The following is a 26,225-nucleotide window of genomic DNA, read 5'->3' on the forward strand; positions in this document are numbered from 1 at the left end:
GATTTGTCTTGGAATGGTGCCATAATTGCTGAGGTACTTCTGCCTGCTATATTGGCTGAACACATGCACACCACATTTGTGGCATTTCCTGCTCCTATTGTAGAGATAGACACAGCTAAGGAACAGGGTCAGGACTTGGGTTATCACAGCTCCTGTATGAGCACACACAAAACCCCATTCCTCTGCATCCATTCCACGAGTACCCCTCCGGGGATCCTGTCACTCAGCAATGGCATATAACTGACACAATGGTGCTGGTACAAAAATTCTGAATGACATGCACTCTGCTGATGGCTACTCAGGGTGATAGCTACTCCCTTGTCCCAGAGGAAAGTATTTTTATGACACGTTCCTTCTGATTTAAGTTCCCCATTCCTCTGCATCCATTCCACGAGTACCCCTCCGGGGATCCTGTCACTCAGCAATGGCATATAACTGACACAATGGTGCTGGTACAAAAATTCTGAATGACATGCACTCTGCTGATGGCTACTCAGGGTGATAGCTACTCCCTTGTCCCAGAGGAAAGTATTTTTATGACACGTTCCTTCTGATTTAAGTTCCCTCTCAGTCAAACATAATGTGGCCTATCTGACAAAAGCAGATTTTTCTGCAAATATGTCTGAATTCTTCAGAAATCTTTTGGCACACTAGAACCTTTGTGTTTCAGAGGCCAAAGATGCTACACTGCATCTCTCATCCCCTGAATCCATTCACTCAGTTTAGGAATCCATGTACTCAGATAACTGTCTGCCGGGGGACTTTTGCACTGGCCATCGTCAGTCAATGTCTTAGGGACTATTCAGTTTCTTCAAACTTTCAGCTGGATGATCAATTACCTGAAAATATGACTTCCGGTCCTTACTCCATCTGGAATATCTGGGTCTAATCTTAGTACAGCCCAAGCCAGAATTTTCTTTCTTCCAGAAAATGTTGCCTCCATAAGGTTCCACATTCAAACGCTTAGATCCAAAAGGTACCCTTCATGTTACTTCTGCATGAGGGTTCTGGGTAAAATAATAGTTTCCTATGAGGCAATCTCCTTTGTCCATTTCATTCCCAGACTCTACAACTCAACATCCTCACCTTGTGAAGCAAACCAGGCCTAGACTGTCTGTCACATACCTGATCCGAGGCCAAGGTCCTGAGAGGGCTCCTCTTGCAGCTAAGTGTGGTACACCCCTAAAGGTGGTACAGGAGATGTAGTGCCAAAATAAGTACAGGTTCCCAACAGGGTACTGAAGAGCTGGGCCAGTGATCACCTGGTGGATGCTGGAGATGACAGGATACACAGCAAGACAGATGTCTCTCGGAAAACTCCAGATGTACTTGGCAAACTTGTACACACAGGAAACAGTAGTAGAAGTCAGGCTGAGAATCAAACACAGGTAATCAATACAGGGCCAAAGGCAGGTAGCAGAAACAGGAACTTGGCTGAGGTCACAACAGGAAGGTAGGCAGGTAGTAATTGCAAAGTCCGTGAAGCAAGCCAAGGTTATACACAGGTGATCAAACAGGAGCAAGTTTGGTAGAGCATCGCCAGAGGATCAACAAAAGGAGAAGAGATCAGACAGGTCAGGAACAAGCCGGGTCACAACAGGAAATCCAAGGAAAGTACACAGAGGCTCAGGAAAACAGGAAGGCTAACAACAATCCAGCAATTTGATGGAATCAGCAGCGGTCTTATATAGGCCAGCAAGTGACCACATCTGTCATGTTATGCACGCGCCACACACCTGTTCGCTGATTCACGCAGCCACTCACCTGCATGTGCCAATTCACCATTCTTCTGCGCATGCACATGGGAGTGCGCATCACTAGTATTGGCAGCAATGCCAGTTCTTCCACCGCCATTTCCCTAATACTATGTGTCTATGCAGCCAGAAAATCTTCTCCTTGACAAGATTGATTTCTAACCCTGCACTTTAGTCAGAAAAGTCATTCCTTCACATGCCCTGGAAGGTGGTCACAAAAAAAGCCAGCCTTATTGCTTGAGGGGAGTTTACAACTCCTTATCTGCCCAGAGGACCTGGTTTTCCCATATCTTCAAGGTCACCCAGTCAGGGTACAGTCAGACAATGTGACATTAGTGGCCTACATAAACCATCAAGGAGGTGCCAGAATTCAAGCTGCCTTAAGAGAAATGAAATTGATCCCCTCCTGGGTGTAAATTCATGTTTTGGCTCTCGCTGTCTTCCATAGCCCTGGTATAGACAATTGTCAGGTGGATTTCCTAAGCCACCAAAGCATAGACCAAGGGGAATGGTTTCTGCACCCTAAGATCTTCCAAATACACTGTCAACATTGGGAGGTAACGAGATGGACATCCTGGCCTCCAGATTTAACAGCAAACTGCACAGATTTTAAGCCAGGACGAGGGATTCCCTAGCCTTTGCAGTAAATATGCTAGTGATTATTGGACTCCATTCAAGCTGGTCTATGCCTTTCCTCCACTAATGATTCTATTTCAGTTGCTGTGCAGGAAAAGGTGCCTGTGGCTCCCATATCACTGAATTGGCACAGAAGGATGTGGTACCAAGACATACACAGACTCCTGGCAGATAAGCATTGGACTCTTCCAAACAGGTCATATACACTGTTGCAAGACTCACTATTCCAACCTGCTTGTAAGTTGTCTTTAACAACATGGCTATTTAAACTCACGTTCTGAAGAATAGGGGTATATCTGATTTTGTCATCTCCATCTTGCTCAGAACAAAAATATGCTTCCTGCAAAATCTCTCATCACACTTGGAAGGCTTGCTTTGCCTGGTACAAGGACAGACATCTGAGTCCCAAGGAACACTCTGTTTTTCCTATTTTGGCATTTAAGACATCTGGCCCTAAATACCCTCAAGGGACAGGTTTCTATTTTATCCACCCTCTTTCAGAAATATCTTGCTTTACAGTCCTTAATCAAGACTTTTCTTCAGAGAGTTACTCATATAAATCCCCCTATTCAACATTCTAAATCACATTTTAGGATCTGAATCCGGTGCTCTCTGTGCTCCAGAGAGCCCCTTTTATACGGAGGTATCCCTTTGGGAGACCTCACATGTAAGGTTGCCTTCCGAGTATTTATCCCATCTATTAGTCTTGGTCTTTTCTTGTAAGAAGCCATTTCTTGTTCTACACAGGGACAAGGTGGTCTTGCGACAGAGTCCTTCTTTTTTTTTTTACCAAAGGCAAAACACACCAAGAATATTACTCTGCACTGCTTAGATGTTGTTAGTGCTGTTAGGGTCTACTTAGCAGCTATAAATTCTATTTGCAAGACTCAGTCCCATTTTATACTCCCTACAGGCTCTCAAGAGGGTATCCTGTCTGCCAACACAAGGATTGCTAGGAGGATCAGACTGCTTATTGCACTTAGGGTCAGAGTTCCTCTTTTTCCTATCAGAGCTAATTCTACTAAATCTGTTGGTGTCTCCTGGGTTTTCCAGCAGCAAGCATCTGAATCTCAGATTTGCACAGATGCCACTTGGTCTTTTGTTCACACATTCTTAAAGTTTTACCAGGTAGATTTTTAGGCCTCAGTTCATGTAATCAATGACCGCAAGGTGGGTACATCCCATTGTCTAAGACTGCAGCCCTGTGCCTTGTAAAGACAACATCAATTTCCACTTACCTGTAAATTCTTTATCTGTCATATACACTGTTTAGAAAAATTAAAGGAACACTTTGAAAACACATCAGATCTCAATAGGGAAACATATCATGCTAGATATATATACTGATATGGACTGGATAACGTGCTGGGAATGAAAGGATGCCACATCATTTGATGTAAATGAAAATTATCAACCTACAGAGGGCTGAATTCAATAACATCCTGAAAATCAAAGTGAAAAAATTATGCAGCAGGCTAGTCCATTTTGCTGAACTTTCATTGCAGAAACTCAGAATGGTACTCAGTAGTTTTTATGGCTGCCACGTGCTTGTACGCATGCCTGACAATGTTGGGGCATGCTCCTAATGAGATGACAGATGGTGTCCTGGGGTATTTACTCCAAGATCTGGACCAGGGCATCTCTCAGCTCCCGAACAGACTGAGGTGCAACCTGGCGGTGTCAGGTGGACTGAAACATAATGTCCCAGAGGTGTTCTATTGGATTTAGGCCAGGCGAGTGTTGGGGCTATTCAATGGTATCAATTCCTTCATCCTCCAGGAACTAGGTGCATACTCTCACCACATGATGCCGGGCATTGTCATGCATCAGGAAAAACCCAGAACCCACTGTACCAGCGTAGGGTCTGAAAATGGGTCCAAGGATTTTATCCTGATACCTGATGGCAGTCAGGGTACCATTGTCTAGCCTGTAGAGGTCTGTGCGTCCCTCTATGGTTATGCCTCCCCAGATGACCACTGACCCGCCACCAAACCGGACATGAACGATGTTACAGGCAGCATAACGTTCCCCTATGGCCATTTCACGTCTGTTACATGTGCTCAGATGAACCTGCACTCATCTGTAAAATCACAGGGCGCCAGTGGCAGACCTGCCAATTCTGGTGTTCAATGGCAAATGCCAATCAAGATCCACGGTGCTGGGCAGGGAGCCCAGGGCCCACTAGAGGACATGGGACCCTCAGGCCACCTTCATTAAGTCTGTTTCTGACTGTTTGGTCAGAGGCCTTAACACCAGTGGCCTGATAGAGGTCATTTGGTGGGGCTCTGGCAGTGCTCATCCTTTTCCTCCTTGCACAAAGGAGCAGATACCGGTCCTGCTGATGGGTTGGGGACCTTCTACAGCCCTGTCCAGCTCTCCTAGAGTAACTGCCTGTCTCCTGGAATCTCCTCCAAGCTCTTGAGACTGATGTGCCATCCTGGAGGAGTTGGACAGCCTGTGCAATCTCTATGGGGTCCAAGTATCACCTCACGCTACCAGTAGTGACAATGACCCTAGCAAAATGCAAAACTAGTGAAAAACAATCAGAAAAGATTAACAGAGAAAACATGTCAGTGGCCTCCACCTGTAAAACCATTCCTGTTTTGGAGGTTGTCTCATTGTTGCCCATCGAGTGCACCTGTTGTTAATTTCATTAACACCAAAGCAGCTGAAACTGATTAACAATCCCCTCTGCTACTTAACTGACCAGATCAATATCCCAGGAGTTTAATTGACTTGATGCTATACTCTGATTAAAAAGTGTTCCTTTCATTTTTTTGAGTAGTGTACTATACTCCAGGATTAGGAATTTACAGGTATGTCAAAATTCCTTTTTTTCTACATTATGGGCAATCCACTGGGAGAGAATGACGTCATCAATTGGCTCTGTAGTGGCTGTGGCAACTGGGTAGAACTGGAAACACCAGTGGGGCTATCTCTCCACTGGAGCCCCCAAGATATATAATACTAAGACTTAGCATGTGATTCCACTTGCTAGCAACCACACAAAAATGAATTTTAATTTGGTTTGTGCTTAGGCCCTAGAGGTTATTTTTCACTTTGCCTTTTTAAAATAGCATAACTTAACAATAATGGCTTACATAATCCTAACTTATTTCTTGTTTTACCACTAAAAGTACAGTACACTGTGGTTTTAGCAGGTGGCTTTCAAATACGGTCCAGATTGTTCATTTTGTTGTTCCACAGTAATTATGTATCTTTTCATTTTAGACTATCAACAAAGTGCTTCTTCAATATGCTGCAATTATATCCAATGATTTCAGCTCATACTGTGGAAAAGAAAATGTGGTAAGTAATAAGCTCTGTTTTTATTTACAACATTAAAAAGCCTTTTAATCTTAGCTTAGATTCAAATGAACAAGACCCCTGGTGAGCCTGTTCTTACTGCACATTTTGTGTTTCTTCAGGCAAGGTGGAGGTATAAAAATCACAGAATAGTACTATAAATAATGTTTGTAACATACAGTGTCGACATGCAAATATTGGAAGTACACATATTTTGCTGTGTTTGAGCATTATAGATTTCCTATATGGTCTAATGGGAGGACACAAGAAACTTCTGCCTAGTCAGATATTGGCATGTTAGGAGTTCTTGTAGCTTCAAAAACAAAATACTTATAATGTATATACTTAGCAATCTATACAGCTATGCCATAAGAAAAAAGATGTTCCTGATTAGACTGATTTTTTCAGTGCATCTGTATCACTATAAAAACATAAAATCTTCTTCCCTTCTAAGTTACTATAAATATCCAAACACAGTAAAAATTGAATACACTGCTTTTCTAATATTCTGCTTGCAAAATCAAATTTCAAAGGAAAACTGTCCCGAGCAAATATGGAAGCTATGATTTCTGACATTCTTCTAAAAAAACTTAGTCATTTACTGTATATACACCAAACTGCCATAACAATATGAGCATCCACCATAAACCCCTTCAGGCATAGACTCCGCCAGACTGTTGGAAGTATGCTGCAGTATCTGGTAACAAGCAATCAGTAGCAGATCTTTTAAGTCTTAAAAGTTGCGTGGTCAACAGATTGGACTTGTTTTCCAGTACATCTCACAGATTAGATTGAGTTCTGAAGAATATGGAAGCCAAGTTGACACCTAAAATTCATTGTGGTTTTCCTTAAACCCCCCCCCCCCCCCATGATTCATCAAATAAGGCCACCTTCTTCCATTGCTCTGTTATCCAGTTCTTTGGGTCATGTGTCATTGCAGGAGCTTTTGGCTATAAACATGGGTCAGCGTGGGCACCTTGATTGGCCTGCGGCTACACAGCTCCATACGCAATAGACTGGGATGCTCTGTGTGTTCTGACAGCTTTCTATTAGGACCAACATTAACGTTTTCAACAATTTGAGCTACAGTAGAACTTCTATTGGATCAGACTACATGAGTTAACCTATGCTTTCTACATGCATCGACGTGCCTTGGCTGCCCATGATTTTGTTTCCAGCTCATTGGGTTTCCTACCTTGGGCCTTTTTTGCTAGTTCCTGACCACTGCACACTGGGAACATGCCACAAAAGCTGACGTTTTGGAGTTGCTTTGACCTAGTCATCTAGCCATTACAATCTGGCAGTTGTCAAAGTCACTCAGATCCTTATGCTTGCCCATTTTTTCTAGTTTCAAAACATCATCATGGACAACATGTTCACTTGCTGCCTTAACATCCAACTACTATCCCAGGTGCCATTGTAATAACATAATGAATGTTGTCAATGTCAGTGGTCCTAATGTTATGGCTGATCACTGTATATTTGATTGAGGGGGAGCTGCATCTGTTCATTTTTTAATCTCCATAGATAGACAGATACATGCACTAAATGGACTCCACTTCACTGCCAGATTTAATGAAATAAAAGATGGGATGCCATACACCACTTAAATATTCAATTTTAATTTAGTTAGTTTGTCATATGGTAGGACAAGAAAAATCTATGCCCATCAAACCAACAATGGTTTTGGGCATTTCTCAGTTCAGATGTGTGTGCATGTGTTACAAAGAATCACAATTTTTCTTCTTAAGAGGAATCATGGTATCTTTACTATGTAACCATTATACATGTATACATATATTAAGCACAACAATTCATAAAAAAGAGAATCACCCCCCTTACACATGCAAAATGAAAAAGCTCAATTTCTCCCACAAAATCACTCTGTGTACACTGTGCCAATGTGCACGTAGAAGGAGAGAGCTACTTCTGATGCGTTTCGCCTGTATGGCTTCCTCAGGGGTATTGGATAGAGAGGGTTCAATTGGGTGACTACAATGAGAAAAAGAAAAACATGCTAATGCACAGTTATATTATATACTATAGAGCATAATCGATTTCAAATACTATTTGTTGGCATATACATGCTACAATTAGTCATAATTAGCAGTCTATATATTACAATGCATAATCAGACATTTACTTACAGAGAAGTAAACTGCCATCTCATACAGATTCTTCCTTGTGACAGTAATAGTCAGTGACATGTACTCTTTATAGAGGGATCTGGGGTCTAAAAGACCTCAAATCCCTCCTTTGCACTTAAAAGCATTCAATACGCCAAGTTTGGCTGTTTTGAATACTGCAATTTTTTAAAAAAAATCTGGTGCCATTAAGGCAGGCAGCAGCTGCTGGGCAAATCGCCATAGTTGTACGTCGCTTGCTCTCATGAGGCTAGGGGGCGGCTCTGATTGTTCCCTGCTGAGAGAGAAGAACGGTCAGCTGTTGTAAACACAGCCGACCGTCCTTCTCCCTGGAGTGATCATAGAGCCAATGTGATCCTTCTATATAGGATCACATGTCTCTATGGTAATTTCAGAAGCCACGCCCCCCCCCACAGTTAGAATCACTCCCCTAGGCTGACATTTAACCCCTTGATCACCCATAATGTTAACCCCTTCCCTGCCAGTGTCATCATTACAATAACAGTGCATATTTTTAGCACTGACTACTGTAGTAATGTCACTGGTCCCCCCAAAAGTGTAAAAAATGTCAGTCTGATCTGATCTGTCTGACGCAATGTCGCAGTCCCGCAAAAAAATCGCAGATTGCCGCCATTACTGGTAAAAAAAAAAGACAATAAAAATTACATAAATTTTTCCCGTAGTTAATAGACACAATAACTTTTGCACAAACCAATCAAAATACGCTTATTGCGATTTTTTTTTACCAAAAATATGTAGCAGAAAACAAATTGGCTTAAAATGTTAAAAAAAATATATATATTTTTACATTACATTTTACATTTTATTTTAAAAATATTTTTTTTTTTGAGAATGTCATATAGCAGAAAATATTGTGTTTTTTTTTTTCAAAATTGTCGCTTTTTTTGTTTATATCGCAAAAAAATAAAAATCGCACAGGTGATCAAATACCACCAAAAGAAAGCTCTTTTTGTGGGGAAAAAAGGACATCAATTTTATTTGGGTACAGCGTCGCACAACTGCGCAATTGTCCGTTAAAGTAACGCAGTGCCGAATCACAAAATAGAGCCTGGTGAGGAAGGGGGCAAATCCTTCCAGTCTTTAAGTGGTTAAAAGAGTTTTTAGTCTCAGGTTGTTGGGTTTAGAGAAGGTGTGGTCTTTACTGTGAATCACGTTGGCAAGTTTTGTATTTTTCAATAAAGTATATTTTTCTCAATTACTCTTAGTGTCCCTAGTTGACCTCTTCGAGGAGAACTCTGTCTCTCCTCCGTTTTTTGGTATATATCGTTCTTTTTGTCAACGGACACCAATTAGCACATTTGTGAAGAGGGGACCTACATGGAATAGGCTGACGAATTTTGGTCATTCCATAGGGTCCTACTCACTTATATATACAGGCCGACAAGAAGGAGTAATCTATGTTTTTTTGAATTTTAGAGAAACAATTGCCACTTCCCAAATCTATGCGGTTTGGAGCATGATCAGATAGTGTATTATTGTGAATTTCTGTTGCAGTTACCCGAAGCAGAAGACAGTGGTAACATATCAGATCCCCTATGGATTAGGAGTTGTGTACTATGGATTAGTATATAAACTTTTTCACTATGGGATGCCAAGTTCTTCATACATCTATGAGATTGTTTAGCCATGTCAAGTGTTACACAGAACTGGGTAAACTGGGGGAAAGTGAGACACAGGACAGTAAGGGTTAAACAAGGTTGGAGAGACATAGTCCCCAACATTTCAGAAAGATATGCCCATTTATAGATTGTCATTGAATCCAGGATATTGGTGAGTTTTATGGAGGATCTTCTCCCCAATGTAGGGCTTTTGCTAGTTACCTTCTGCCAAGATGGTATGAGAAAAAAGTCAGTAGATCCAGATGCTCGGTCCAACCCTAGATTTATGGAGCTTGGATACCTAGCACCAGACAAAAGCCCTTGCGTTCCTCTGGGTAGCATAGTACTGGGGAACTGCTATCTTTGCATGTGCAGAGAGAATAGCTATGCCTCTAATGTTCTGGAGGATCAATTCTTTCTTTTTATAAAAATGAAGGTGAAACATGTGTAACAAAAACTTCTTGGATGGCAGGCTAAGAGGCCACAGTAATCTATGCACTCTTTCAAGTCAGAATTCCTTGGTGGCTGGGATTTTCAGTGTTTTAATCTCCAAAAATGTGTCCTTGCCCATGAATGACATTCTTGTATCGATTAATAATATCAGAACTGTTAATAGATGATTACGGAATCCGTTTGAAAATCTCATGCCTAGATTATTGAGTCGAGTTATGAAATGTTCTGAGATCAAGCACTGGGTTAGCTGTAAGCCCTGATTTACTAAACTATATGTGCATAGGATCATGCATCAATGCTTCATGGATAAGAAAGCTATGCTCATGAAATGAATAATGAAATCAATAATATTAGTATCTTGGGTGGTTTTCTATAGGATGAACTCTCTAGCATCTAAATATACACTAGTTAGGCCATCATGTGCCTACAATTTAAATGGGATCCAAATTAAATTTTCTCTCAATTTTGTTGGGTCTATCTAAGCACTGTTAGCATTGTTTATGTGCACACCATATAGAAACAAACCTATATAAAGTGCACACAGCTATAGTTTAGCTTCATGTCAGCTGCAATCAAATTCAGGTCAACTCCACCTGCCAACTAAAACTGGGTAATTATGGAAGCATCTCAAATGGATGGCAAAAGCACACTGCATTTGTCCATCAAAGCCAATCAACAAAGGAGTCCATAAATATTTTGACACATAATATGCAAAAATATCAAGTTTATATTTGCTCTTTTGGCAGGAATGACTTTTTAATACCATTTAATGGACTACATAAGATAGTGTAACTGAAGTATATAAAAAAAAAAAAAAACATTTCTGTGTTTGTGACTGTTTAAAAAGGCCATACTGCATCAACTTTCTTTTTTCTCTCAAACAGCTGCAGGTAAATTGCTCCTCTTCAGGAACTGTAATGACAGCACTTTAGCCAAAGCTTCTATTAGGACTATGTTCTTTATTCTGTTTACCATAGGAAAGCCTGCAATCATGAGAGCATGGTTTTACTTAGCTATGACAGAATCAGCGTAAAGTATTTTGCAGTAAGGGTGCTCTTAAGGGCAGCAATATTGCCAGCACGTTTGTCTCATAAAATGCAAAGAGCTATGAGTAAGTGCACATTACAACACTTGTCACTTAACCTACCCCCGGGATTCCTATTTGCTCATTAGTATGATTGATCATGCAGGTCCCCCAGATAGCTAATCTTTATTAATGCTCTAGAGGGACTTAGACTTGCCATATTGGCAGAGCACAATAAAACATTGGGATGGCAGGCCATCCTGTATTGCTAATACCTAATGCAGGCTTCACCCATTCAAACCACTTGAAGTTAAGTCCACACTAATGTTTTATGGATCCCTACCTTCCTAATGCACATGTAGAGACTCATTAAAATGTACTACATGTAAATGTATTCAGCAATTAGCCTTTCTAACTTCACAGAATTGGACATGTCTCCTTGCATCTGGATCACATCATTGGTGAGCAAAACCCAACATGTAGGTTTAAGCTAATTTAGCTCCTACAGAAAAGCACAATATACAGATTATTATGAATGGAAAAAGGGATGTCAGATTATTTTTTATTATCACACTAAAATCAGAAATCAGTTGCTCCTAGACTCATGTAAAGCTTCAGAAATAGTACCCAATGAGTGGAAGTGGAATGCTTTTAACAGTTTACTCCTTTTTTCCTTATGAAAACAGGGAAAGAGAATTGGGGCCCAGAGTATAGGACACTTGTTTACTACTTTAAACATTGTGGCCCTTTCTGTGTCTTTCCTCTTCAGACCTTTTTGTGATATGGTCCCCTATTACCATCTATATCAGATCCTCATCTAGGATAAGGCTCTGGTATAGATGCAGATAATCCCTGACCGTTTGTTTATAAATATCAGTAAAACAGCTGAAACTGTAATTTACCAGCAATTTAATGTGCGCATTTTTATTTGGCAAATGCAATTTTTGCTGTAGTAGGTTGTAAACATTGTGCATATGGGCCACTTCACAGGCAGGGTCAGGGTATTCAATGGGCATGTTATGTAAAGGGATTTTGCATCTTTAAAGTTTAATAAAATTGCTGTTCCCAGAGAGACAGAATTTGTAATTTTTATTTTTATTTTGCTTTGGTACATGCAGAGTGCTCTATCTCTCATTCCATTTGTTTGACAATCCCTTTCCCATTAGCCTAGATGACCATTTTGTTTTTTGTTTTTTTTGTTAACATTTGGCTATATATATATATATATATATATATATATATATATATTATATACACTATATATCAAAAATGTAAAATGTTGGGATGCCTGCCTTTACGCGCACATGTACTTTAAAGGCATCCCAGTGTTAGTCTGTAGGGTTCAATATTGAGTTGGCCCACCCTTTGCAGCTATAACAGCTTCAACTCATCTAGGAAGGCTGTCCACAAGGTTTAGGAGTGTGTCTATGTGAATGTTTGACCATTCTTCCAGAAGCGCATTTGTGAGGTCAGGCACTGATGTTGGAGAGATGGCCTGGCTCACAGTCTCCGCTCCAATTCATCCCAAAGGTGTTCTATTGGGTTTAGGTCAGGACTCTGTGCAGGCCAGTCAAGTTCCTCCACCCCAAACTCGCTCATCAATGTCTTTATGGACCTTGCTTTGTGCACTGGTCCAAATATTTGATGGAGGGCTGATTATGGTGTGGGGTTGTTTTTCATGGGTTGGGCTTGGCCCTTTAGTTCCAGTGAGGGGAACATATAAGGCATCAGCATACCAAGACATATTGGACAATCTCATTCTCCCAACTCTTTGGGAACAATTTTGGGTTGGCCCTTCCTGTTCCAACATGAATGCGCACCAGTGCACAAGCAAGGTTCATAAAGACATTGATGAGCAAGTTTGGGGTGGAGGAACTTGACTGGCCTGCACAGAGTCCGGACCTCAATCCGACAGATTGGAGACTGCAAGGCAGGCCTTCTCCTCCAAAATCAGTGCTTGACCTCACAAATGCACTTCTTGAAGAATCGTCAGACACACACCTAAACCTTGTGGACAGCCTTCCCAGAAGAGTTGAAGCTGTTATAGCTGCAAAGGGTGGGCAAACTCAATATTGAATCCTACAAACTAAGACTGGGATGCCATTAAAGTTTATTTGGGCGTAAAGGCAGGCGTCCCAATTATTATGTAATATAGTGTGTGTGTGCGTGTGTGTGTGTGTGTGTATATATATATATATATATATATATATGTAAAAGCAATGTGTAAATTGATAGTGATGTATAAGTAGGTATACAATAAGTAGTCGTGTTCTGCAAATCTGCCCAGAACCAAACTTTTCAGCACATCTGTACTAGACACTTTTGTAGATGTGAGCTTAGGTCAGACAGAGGTGAGGTTTATGTGAAAACTCAACTATCTGCTTTTTTTTAGGTAATAACACAAAAAATCCATATTGAGACTATTTGTGGATTTCAGTCAGATATTCCCACCACAAATTGGAATATAGAAGTAAATAATTAATGGGATTTAAGAAGTCTGTTGATCTTTGAACACATCCCAGCCTGTTTATATCCAGGATTTGAAGTGATTAATATACAAAGTTTAAACACAACAAATATACTGTATATTACCAGTGTAATTTAAGCTAAAGTTAAGGGTCTAGCATAGGGGCATAGTGTAACAGTGGCTCACTAAAGCTGGCCAACGATCACTCATTTTTTTTTTTTTTGTTTAACCAGCCGGTTAAATGAAATAACTTACCTAATTCCCCCATCCACACATTTGAGGTGGATCCTCTCCACTGGGTCAGAATAGACTGACCAGCGCTGCAGGTGGTGAGCAGACATTTTTCAACAGGCTGCTAGTCAATCAGTAGATAGACTTCTATTTAACCACAGTGCCCACACATGATCAAAATTCAGCTTAAGGGCTAGTTTACACTAGCATTTCACTTCTAAAGCGTGATCCAGGATGGACTGCTTTTCACAGGGTGTTTGATAGGTGATAAGGAAATATAATGTTGCTTACATAATGCCTGTTTTAACCCCTAAAATCCCCTATCACTATTCCACAGCTGCATGCACTGCTTGCAATTGCGGAGCAGTTGTTGCACATCCTCATTTAGGCAAGTGCTATGGGGATAATTTTTGCCACACCGCGATGTAAAGCCTTGCAGCCGCTGCATGCATACTCCCCTGTCCGCTGCCTTTATATCTTATGGGGGGAGCAGTTGTTAGGCAGTAAAATGTGTCTAAACCATGTATTATTTTAACTTTAGAACTACTTTAGGGCTGAACACCAGGAAACACATAAATAGAGAAAAAGAAAGGCGCCTCTAAATGCAGCTAGCAACACTTTATTGTACACACAACAAGCAGACTTACAGATGGGATAACATGTATCGTCACGGCTCAGGGTCTCTTCCTGGTCCTGCGACTCATCCTATCCTCTAGCTGTCCAGCAGCAGAGAGATGACATTGGTCTGACGAAGGAGCACTACTGTGCATGCTCCGAAAACGCGTTACCGTCCCTTTGACGTTATTACGCTCGGTGCGGTCCATGAGCGAGGCATGTGTTCCACCGGAGTATCAGATTGATCCATCATTCCTAATTGGGCTCCCCTACCTGTGTCATCTCTCTGCTGCTGGACAGCTAGAGGATAGGACGAGTTGCGGGACCAGAGGCGCCTTTCTTCTTCTCTTTGCCTGCTAGTTGGAACTGCTTCTGTCATTCCTAAGAGCTGCCCTCAGTGTTAGCATGGTGCACTTGCACAATACTGGAAGTCCACCCACCTCCCTTTTCATCCTCCCCTATCAAGATCAAGCTGGAGGACTGGTTTCTCAGCAGAAGCACCCAACAAACATTCCTTTTATAATGCAGGAAACACATAAATGGTAACTGTTATGCCTGTCAAATGATTTGCATTTCTGTCAATCCACTTCTGAAATATACACAGCCCTACCACAGGGCTCTGTCAGCCTGGTGACCTGACTTTTCTCTGCTTCAAATAAGCAACATAGCTAGGTCAACTCCCAGCCTCAAGCCTGTGACTAGACAGTAAAGAAGCAACAACAGACTGAAGAGGTCATTTCTGCTCTTTCCTTCTGTCAGCATGTTCCCATTCATCACATTTAAACTAGAAAGACTTGTGTATTTTTCAACCTGACTAACCATGTAATATTTGTATGGGGGATGCCTAATTGGAGGCAAGTTCTGCAAGAGGGTGAAGGGTGGCAATTTCAAGAGGGTGAAGTTAAAGAGGTTGTAAACCCGTACAAAGTTTTTTTTTTGGTAACCTGTAAGAGAAACACATAATGAGCTAGTATGCATCGCATACTAGCTCATTATGCAATACTTACCTTAGAACGAGCCCCCACCGTACAGCCCGCTTACCTGTATGACGGGCGACATGTCCAGTCGCCCGTCTTCCGGGTTCGCGGCATCGGGCCATCTGATTGGCCGGAGCCGCGGTGACGTCACTCCCACGCACGCGCGCGGGAGCCAACAGTCACGGCACGGGACTCTGAAGAAACGGCACCAGCGGCCGTTCCTTCAGAGCGCATGTGCCAGTGATGTCACTGGATGCATGTAAGGTAAATCTCTCCTAAACGGTACATGTTTAGGAGATATTTACAGTACCTATAGGTAAGCCTTATCATAGGCTTACCTATAGGTAAAAGTGTCCGAGGAGGGTGTACTTCCTCTTTAAGTGAAATTCAATTATTCGGAGTGGTTGCAGATAAAATAAATTAATACATTTTTTTGTTAAACACATAACTGCTTCTGTTGGTGTTTTTTCCTCTGCCCAGCGCTCAGCTCTCACAATAAGATATGTTTGCACAATTTAGATTATCAGTGGTCTCAATTATGACTGTAAGTCTCTGGTTTAGTTTACATATTCTAGAGTCAGCAGTGATCTTATGTTGCAGTAGACTTATTATTTGCATTTCATTATGTACAATGCCTTGCTTTACAAAGACTAAAAGATCACATTGTAGGGTCCTACACTAGCAATTATATACCATACCCTTCTACCTAGTAGAAAAATTCAATATAACTGCAATTTATAGTATCCCTATGTCATACCAGATTTCATGGTGTTTAATTTACTGTTTGAAGTTAGCTCTTAAAATGTAACACACATGCTGGCTTATGTAAATTGTATTACCGTAATTGTGTAGCAATGTCAAATGAAATTCACTGAAAGGACATTTCTGGTATACTTGGACATTTCAAGCAAAGGTTGACTTAGGGCTTCAGTGTCTTTACGTAAAACTACCCTTTATTGTTATTCACAAACAGATGTTCAGACCACATTTTAACCTAATTACTACAATTTAGATTTGCCTACACATAGACAATACTGTATGTGCATTCTTGATTTCTTGTTGGGTGGGTCTCCGTATTTTTTTTTTTTTTAGTTTTTAGGCAGTGTGAAGGCTATAGAGTGGTGAAGGGTTAGAAAACTCATTCAGATCTGTTGGAGATACATGGGTTCTAGCTTGCACTCCTATACCAAAAACAAGTAAAATTGTATGAGCTGTAGTTCCACTTTAAAACATTTTTCTGTATTTATCTTGCTCTGTGTTGTCACTAGGAAGTTCTAGCTCTAAGATTGCTACCATAAATTGTTCATAGCACTTACCTTAAACTGGCCATACATGGATCAAAATCCAGCTGGTTCAGCAGGGACTGGCTGAATTTTAATCTATGTGTAGCCCTCTCTGTTTAACAAGATTGGTTCTTAGAACAGTCCTGCCGGAAAACCAGCATTCCCATAACCACATGCAGCCAATGGGCTGCAGCACTGATCAGTGTATTCTGATGGTGGTGGTGGGGGGGGGGGGTCCTGCTGTCAGAATACAAAGACACAGCAGGGAGAATTTCCCCATCCACCTCCAATGTGTAGATGGGGAAATCTGCTCAGGTTTTTTTTTTTATCCAGCCAGCTGGCAGAATGAAAAACATAGAGCTAATAATGATACTTTTGCCTTGCAACCCAACCAAGACGCTACCTACAAAAGTTATACCTATAGCTTATTTTGTTTTTTTTTCTGAACTCCAAAGGCATGCTAGGGAAATTATTTGGCTCCTATTTAAACTGGATCACAAATGTGTGTGTATTGAATTGTAAGCTCTTTGAGGGCAGAGACTGATGTGAACATACAAATTATAGAAGGATGAAATAGGCGATAACCAGGGACCACAACATGGTATTTCCTTACAAAATAATAAATTATAATTTGTAAATTAATATTGGGTGAAGGGACCTGCATTATCTATTGGGATGGGGATTTTCTTATTTATACATTTTTGGGGCTTTTCATTCCACATATTTTCATATTTTAATATTTATAAAATACTGATGAGATTGCACAGTATGTAAAGTGCTGTGTGGGTGCTATATCAATTTGGCTTATTGTCACATGTTAAACTACAACATGCCTGATTTCTGACTGAAATTGTTGGGTTGACTCATCTGCAAATTCATTGCATACTATCACTTGTACATTTTCCTTTTGGTTTAAAATAGAAGGTGTCCATGTGGTGTACTGTACATAGACTAATGCAATGTATGTATTCTAGGTGTTTGGAATCCTTCATAAAATGGAATGTGTGTTTGCAATAGACAAGAAGTCAAAATATAAAGTATAAAGAGGCTTTTTTGAATTGTTTATAACCTGTATAAGTGGAGTATACCCAAGCTGGCTGCCTCACTTCTTATCTGCTCCTTATCTTTACCTAAAAAGGACATGTTCAATAAATCCAGCGGCAAAGGAGCAAAATATAAAAGGAACCACATTCTGCTACACACAAGCTACACTTTTGAATTGCTATCTTACGTAAAGATACTTACTGATCTGGTAATCTCAGTTTCTGGTGCTCCAAGACTCCAATATTTTAAGAATGTATCCCCAGAGCAATACAGATTTCATCAAGCAAGGAACTCAATTTATTTGAACTATAATCAGACAACCATTTTCACAAATATACCACTTTTTCTTTAGTTTACTCTTTAGTCTACTGTACTGATTTTCACATTTGCTAACCATAAACAACAGAACTATGTTCAGATGTCTTAAATAATATCATGAGTTTAGAATATCTCCTTCCCAGATTTAAAGCCTTGTCCACACGATGAGAATATCGGACAAATGATCATCTGTTTGTTTGTTTTTTGCATACTTGTCTCATATGAAAAACCAATAGGTTACTTAAGTTACAAAAATTCTCCTATGACAGAATTCAACTTCGGAAGTGATGTAAGGTGTTGCATTGTGTAATTTATTCCTTCATTTCCGAGCATGCATAATTTTGGACTTCTGATTGTTTTTGGATGAAAACTGCCCTGAATAAATAGTTTGGGTATCACGTTTATCCCTTAAGATAATTTTGCAAGAACTGTCCTAATCGGCTCTCGAAAGCTGTGTACTAATTATCAGATTATTGTACAATCGCTTCAAAAGCGGTATTTTTCTGATTTTCTCAGAATGTGTACTAGGGTTTACCCTTGGAAACTCAACTATGTGGATTTTTCAGATAGCATTTTGGAACATTTGTTTCAATGGATGTTTACATCTTTCTTTTAAAAGGATTTTTACACTTTTCCTCTGTCTCCCGTTCTATAATGCCAACTTTTATGACCTGGCTATTCACATGCTATTCAAAATAGAAGGTCAAATTTAAAACAGCACTAGCAAATCTGATATAACAACAATAAATTATTGTGAACAATCAAATTTATAAATAGTAAAATTATAAATAATTAATATAAATTTGATAAATAAGTCCATTAAAGGTGAATGAAATCCAAAAAAGTGCTCGAGTGCAGATAGTCTATTCAAAAGGTGCTCAAGGTGCCTGGCAAACCCTCTTGGTTCCCTACTCACCACAATGATAGATCTTAATCGCTTGAATAATAAATCAAGACTCTATAGTCACATGAGCTGCTCAGATGTGATAGGGAGGAATTTCTCAGCATTGAAACTCACTGAAAACTGAGCATGTTCAGAGTTGCCATCACAGCTGCAGACATCCCTAGCTGAAATGGGGACATAAACAGAAGGAGCAGCAGGATCAACCAGTTTTTTTTGCAGAATACAGAAAACAAATCCCATAGTGATTGAGTGAGTACAAACAATATGTAATACAGCATTTATTGATTATTTTTTATGATGTGGCTTAAATGACACTTTATTGAACATTATACAGTAGGATGGATTCATAGTATCCTGGTTGTTTGTTGTCCCTTCAAACAACTGATTCTGACAAACACATTGAACCATCCATTATTCCCATCCTAAAGTCTCTTGGAGTTTTAAAAAAAGAGCCATAGGGTGTGCAGAGGAAGACAGTCACACACAAATATACTCACAATGAATAAATCAGTTACATGCTGCCCTCCCCAACTGAGTAATCAATCAACCTTGCCTAGACTGGTCACAAAACACAGAGAGCTCAAAATCAAAATCCCTTCCCACTGCAAATAATGACATTAAAAAGTACAAGCACATATGATATAAAAAAGGACCCATCCTAAAAGTAACAGTTCCAAGCAGCTATTCAGAATTTCACTGCCCAAGACAAGAACACATAGGTGGGTTAATTGCAATCTGCTTTAAATCCGAACTGAACCTTCGACCCTCCTCTCTATTGGCCCAATCACTCATTTGAATATGTAGGTGCACAACTAGAGAAATTAGCATTAAAACGTTACTAATATACTGACCAACAGGTAATGGAAAAGCCTTTCTTCAGAAAATAAATAGCATTATGACTTTGCTGTCCGTAAACCACACCAGATTGCTCTTCTTTGCAGACAGCAATCTCAAATCTTTATTACTATGGCAGCACTGGGATTCCCTCAAGAACTATAGTTTTTCACTCACACAAAAGGTCATACACTTGACCTTGTTTTCCATTTGGGACACAAAATAACCAATTAACCTAAAAACCCAGTTGTATAATTATTTTAGCATCTTGTGCATCTCTGTGCTGCTCTTCCATCTAGATAGTTAGCCTGTTAAGACTTCTGTCTTTACATAGCATTAGCTCTTGGACCTATCCACCACACCCCGCCAAGCCCCCCCCCCCCCCGGGTCACCAGAACTAGTGTCCCCACTGGAAGATTTCCCTTCTATTACTATTCTAAGGGACAACCCAAAATGTATGATTTTCTTTTACTTTCACTTTCTAAGATAATGGTAAACAGGACAACAAATACAGAAAGATGAATCTCCCTGACAGGGGCAGAGGTAGCAGTAAAAACCTGACAGGTATTTTAATTCATCTCCACTATGTCCAAAACTAGAAAAATACATTTACTTTAGTTATACTTTAACAACAAAATGGTCATTTCTGCTTTTGACTCCGTCGCTTCTGTCCAGGCCAACTACAGACAGCTGTCAAACATTCCCTTTAAAAAGTGATTAAAAAGGCAATCGCTAGCATGCTTGAGGCCTGGTAGTCAAATAACCAAAATTTGGATCTGGTTTCGAGGAAAAAGCACAGTACAGGAACTGCACTGGTCTGACTATTGAATTACCTATTAATGGCTTGAGACATAGGAGAATGCTCTATGCTTATCCTCCTTATTCTTTCTGCTATATTTGATGTATTATTGAATCACCTAGAGCTTCTCTGTGGTCTAGAGGGTGCAGTACTCAGCCAGTTCAAATCCTTCTTGTCAAGGAGATCACAAAGTGTTACAGCAGGAAACCACTTATCCTCTTCACTTCCATTACATTACATGATTCCACATGGCTTTATTCTGTCATTTGATTTACTGGGAAATAAAACATCCAACACCATGCCCTTAGTTATCATTACTATGCAGATGATACACAACTCTACCTGTTCTTCAAACCAGACAGGTGATCCTTTGACCAAGATGACATACAAGAGTGGATGAACTGTAGCTGGCTTAAGCTGAACCCAGACAAGACAGAAGTGTTTTTGATTGGAGGGCAGAGGCAAGCATCACAGTGGTTACAAACACCTCAAGCTGGTTTAAACATTGGGAATACAAATTTTATGTTCTTTGACCATGTGCACAGCCTGGGTGTGATCTTGGATGCTGTCCTACTGATTATGCAAAATGTATCACCTATCCTTCCAACATCTCAGAAATATTCAAAGACTTTAAACATCTGATTGCAGCAGGGGATATGCCAAAATGAATCCATGCTTTTGTATCATCAAGACTGGATTACTGCAACTTCCTCTATTTTGGACTCCCTAAGAAAGAACCTTATCTGGTACAAAATGCATCTGTACAAAATGCAGCAGCCAGGTTACCCATCCACCAACCCTGGCACTGCCACATCACCCCAATTCTTCACTCCCTACTATGACTTTCAATCAAATAGAGCATATCATTTGAAATCGTCCTACTTACTTATAAAGTTCTAAACCCATACTCCCACATGGTCCCTCCTCAGAGAAAGGAAAATTACACAACCCCAAAGGTACTTCAAAATCTTCTGGTTCTTATGCATTCTATCATGCATACCCACAATATGGAACTCACTGAAATTTTCCGGTAAGCACCCCCACTGGGTGTTTTTAAAAAAAGACTGAACAACTATTTACCCAGAATTATAGCAACACCTGACAAATCCTTCTCTTGAATGATCCCCATCACCAAAAACATTATAATAATAGAATAATCATTATTAGTAATACTAATTATTATTAATATTATTATTATGTTGTAACTTATATGGTGAAATTTGAGTTATATATGTTTTACATGAGCAACTGGCTACACCATATCAGGGCTTGAGGGCATATACGTACGTTTGTATGTATATAACAAACCACATATATCAATACGTCACCATGTCAAAGCACAGACAGCAATAAAAAACATTGTCAGAACTACTAACCTTTCCTTACCCTACTAAAAATGTGATTTTTTTTTCTGTATTTCCACTGCAAATCTTGCTAATAGACACAGATGGCAATAAAAACCTGACAGAGACTCTAACCCTCCTCAAAACCAAATAAAATGTTCTGTCAATAACAATTCACTGCATCTCAGTGTGTGGCGTAGATATTCAAGACTATAAGGAAGTAGCAATAAATATACAAAAAGCATATGTCGTGGAAACTTACACTCTTAAATGTTCAACCTTTTTTTGCATGTACAAGAAATGTATGCTAATACATGTTAATAATATGCAGCTCTGTCCTTTAAAAGAGCTTGTTGTAAAACGACTTTTTTGGTTTAGTTATTTTTTTTTTTAAGTGATCACATGAATATAGATAAGGTGCAAAAGGGGATTAGAGAGCTCTGGGTGGAAACTGCAGGGGGGGGGGGGCATGTAAGCAGGAGGCAGAGAAACAGCAGTACACTGATCTTCATCGTGAGGAGCTGTGCACGGGGGCGCATCAGCAGAAGTCTGACCGCTGGATTACAAACAGGTTGTGCCCCTAAATAGAATGCAAAGAATAAAACTGACTACACTGGGACAGATGTGCTTCCATTCCTAGCATGGTCAGTTTGAAATCGGAATGAAGAGGGACTGACAGGATCACCAGGTATTTCACACAAAGGAAGCAATTCAAAGGGAACAGGATAGTTTTAATACAAGTGCATAGTACCACAAACACATATTGGAAATATGAAATGTTTGGGTAACATACACTTTAAGCTTAGGCATAGGCCTGCGTCTAAAGTACCAATGCTCTTAGTAAACACGCACAACAATGCTTTCACATAATTAGCCTTGGTATCTTATGCAACTGCAGCTATCCACACTACCAAAAACACAAAATGCTGATACATTGTTTATATAGAAACAACGATAATTTTCATAATTTTCCTTATATCGTTTTCAGCCCTGTATACTGATAAACAACATTCAACAGCTAAGAGTGCAACTGGAAAAGATGTTTGAAAATATGGGTGGGAAGGAGGTAAGACCCTTGATATATATTGTGTCTGTTTTATCAGGATATATTTAAAGATCATTAGCAATATGCCTAATAAACAATTAATTTACATCAGTATTTGATCTTAGAAAACAGTAGTATTAAACCTTATTGCAATAAGTTAAGCAAAATAACAAAGCACTAAATTCATAGTTTCTGGTGCACTGAATGCTAATGATCTGTAATATTAAAAAACAAACAAAAAAAAAAGATATTCTATGTTTTGTGTTGTAATCACCAGTCCATCATCTCCAGCTATTACTGCATATGACATTCCTGTATCTGTGTTGATGGTATTGTGTTTTGTGCTCTGTCTGTAATGTGTCATGTCTTTGTCCAATGCTTTTTAACCTGCAATCAACCGAGCAGAAGATAGAAGGAGCAATAGCTTTTTACAAGGTTTGTGAAAGCTAGCATGCATTGGTAGTTCAAACCATATGTTACAGGCTGTATCATGGTGCCAGCCTGACAGGCTATTGTGACTGTGCCAGCCTAAGATAGGAACACAAATGTTCTATTGAGAATTCAGTGGGAGATGAAATAAACATTTTACATTGTGACATCTGCTATAACAATTGCTTAGTAATAAAAACAAGAGGAGAATCCTAGTTTGACCTCTGGGTGCTTGTGTCTTTGTTGCTTTAAAAAGTAATGGTCTGTGTCTTTTGCCCATTTTATACATAGGCATTAAACTGATGCAGTGCAAAACTATAAATTACAACACCTATAAAGCTTTCCCTCCTCTATCAGCTGTTAAAAAAAAAAAAAAAAAAAATGTAGTCCATATATAATGGAACGCAACAAGTGTCATATTCCCACTATCAGTGATGCAAGATTCTATTACTGGAACTAAACCCTTATATCTTTTAAATCCAAGGAAGATGCCATCTTAGCCTCTGTTTGATCTGCAGCTGCCATGATGCTGCACTTGGGATCAGATATGGCAGCAGCCATTTGATGACTTGACAGTTCAATCATATTTTCTAAAACCTTTTAAAATGCTCTATTTAAGTGCCACTTCAAAATTAAAAACCCCACAGCAGTCAACATACGGATATTGATGATGATTTGATCATCTCCATCCATGTAAGGCCATCTGTAATTGGAGCCCAAGTAGACTGCTTGGAGATGTAGTGACCTAATTACAGGAGGAGTTGTGATTTTAGAGAATCCCAACCACAAACTGTAGTCATAGCAGCAAAAAATAGGATTTAAAATTTTCTGGAAAATGCAGAAAATCATAGGTGGCTATAGATTGACCCAGTAAGGTAATTCAAATAAGATTGCAATACAACAATTCTTGTTTAGCACTTATATGTTTCTTTAAATATTTATTTAAACTGGAGTTTTACTACAAAGCTGAATTCAACGTAAGGTTAGCATTGCATAGTTGGATTGGTCCAGCTCCAACTAAGTATGCATATACCAGGCCTCGACAAATCCCAGGCGCCAGGTCGCATTTGCGACTAGAAATTGCCTCCTGGCGCCTAAGAGCCCATTCACCTTTTAGCACCAGGCACGAGTAATTCCTAAAGCCGCTATCCCTCAGCCTATCTAATGCCAGCACTATGAACGTCACGCCAATTATCTCTCCGCCCACCGGCCGAAAAGCGCGGAATTTCTTCTTCTCTTACTCCCGTATATTCCAGGCTGCGCACCCTGAAGGTTTCAGTTCCGGGTGCAGCTAGCAAGGCTGTTCGGTTCCCGGAGCCAGACCTCCAGCCGGCAAGCGGAGACAGAACGGGGGGTACCGGGAAGACGGCGGACGAAGAGAGCGGCCAGCATCTGCCGGTACAGTGACTTGTCCCATGTATACGTAGAGGAGCACATACACACGTGGGTAGCCACTCAGTACGGGGCTCCTGTGGGAGGTGAGGATAGCCCAGCTCCCAGTGTATGTGGGGAGCTCCTTCCTTCAGGCTCTGCCTTGTACTGCATGTATTCAGAGCTGAGCCCTCTGCTCATCTCTCCCATCCTCTGCTAGGGCCCATTGACACCATGGAAATACAGAGGTCTGGGCAAACATTGTACAGTACAGTGCTCAGGGGCCCCAGTTGCTCTGTCATTCCCTCCTATAAAACTGTACAGACATATGTTGTAGGTGGGTCTAGGTGGGAACACTGGAACTGGTGTGTACAGGGGGATTAGCAGAGCCCCTATGGGGAGCGCGGGGATCAGCAGAGCCCCCATGGTGAGCGCGGGGATCAGCAGAACCCCCATGGTGAGCGCGGGGATCAGCAGAACCCCCATGGTGAGTGCAGGGATCAGCAGAACCCCCATGGTGAGCGCAGGGAACAGCAGAACCCCCATGGTGAGCGCAGGGATCAGCAGAACCCCCATGGTGAGCGCAGGGAACAGCAGAACCCCCATGGTGAGCGCAGGGATCAGCAGAACCCCCATGGTGAGCGCAGGGATCAGCAGAACCCCCATGGTGAGCGCAGGGATCAGCAGAACCCCCATGGTGAGCGCAGGGATCAGCAGAACCCCCATGGTGAGCGCAGGGATCAGCAGAACCCCCATGGTGAGCGCAGGGATCAGCAGAACCCCCATGGTGAGCGCGGGGAACAGCAGAACCCCCATGGTGAGCGCGGGGAACAGCAGAACCCCCATGGTGAGCGCGGGGAACAGCAGAACCCCCATGGTGAGCGCGGGGATCAGCAGAACCCCCATGGTGAGTGCGGGGATCAGCAGAACCCCCATGGTGAGCGCGGGGATCAGCAGAACCCCCATGGTGAGCACAGGGAACAGCAGAACCCCCATGGTGAGCGCAGGGATCAGCAGAGTCCCCTGTGGTAAGCGTGGGGATAGCCCCCTATGACAGGGTTCGACAAATAAGCTGGCTCCTAACTTTTTTAGCTGGCTCCTAGATTCAAGGCAAATTTGTCAACCCCTGGCATATACCATACCTTTGGGATCCCTGTCAAAGCTGGAAATCACTGCAGACGTCACTGTAAGGTTCATTACCACCACACACAGTTTAAAAGCATCTCCCAAGCATGTCATTTATAGGGTTTGTGTTTTTTTTCCACGTCGCCCTTCCATGTCACTTTAAAAGAACCCTCTCCTTATTGTATGGTATTTTTTTAAAGAATAAGTTCACCTTTTGGAACATGTTACATGTTTCACCCATATCTAGGATGGAACCCCCTCAGCATGTCATAGGCTGGGGGTTCTTCTCCCCGCACCCACTGTCACAATTCTATAAACAGCGTGGCCACATGGGGCTCGTCCATGCGGCAGCATCATTCTTTTACAGTTTCCTGTGAATGCATGAACTACAAGTACCATCCTCCTTCGCGGCAGATGGCTTGTAGTGTGGAGGTGTGGAGTAAAATCTGCAGGGCTTGTCTGTAGAAGCCTGATCCACTGATCACCGATGTAATGCTTTCCACA

The 26,225-nt window shown here is 40.9% G+C and overlaps 1 protein-coding gene across 2 annotated transcripts in view; it reads left to right on the plus strand.

Moving 5' to 3' along the window:
- Positions 1 to 26,225, plus strand: part of LOC309553742 (protein unc-13 homolog C-like) — a 621,348-nt gene that overhangs the window by 376,665 nt on the left and 218,458 nt on the right. Inside the window, exons 17-19 of one of the 2 annotated variants that reach the window (XM_082255119.1) lie at positions 5,622 to 5,699; positions 22,740 to 22,817; positions 23,202 to 23,231. In XM_082255119.1, coding sequence (XP_082111245.1) covers positions 5,622 to 5,699; positions 22,740 to 22,817; positions 23,202 to 23,231 — 186 coding nt within the window. The remainder of the gene's footprint in view (positions 1 to 5,621; positions 5,700 to 22,739; positions 22,818 to 23,201; positions 23,232 to 26,225) is intronic. The other variant, XM_082255120.1, reaches the window with a different exon arrangement.

The sequence above is a fragment of the Pelophylax lessonae genome (genome assembly GCF_965119305.1).
Source record: "Pelophylax lessonae genome assembly, chromosome: 4".
NCBI lineage: Eukaryota > Metazoa > Chordata > Amphibia > Anura > Ranidae > Pelophylax > Pelophylax lessonae.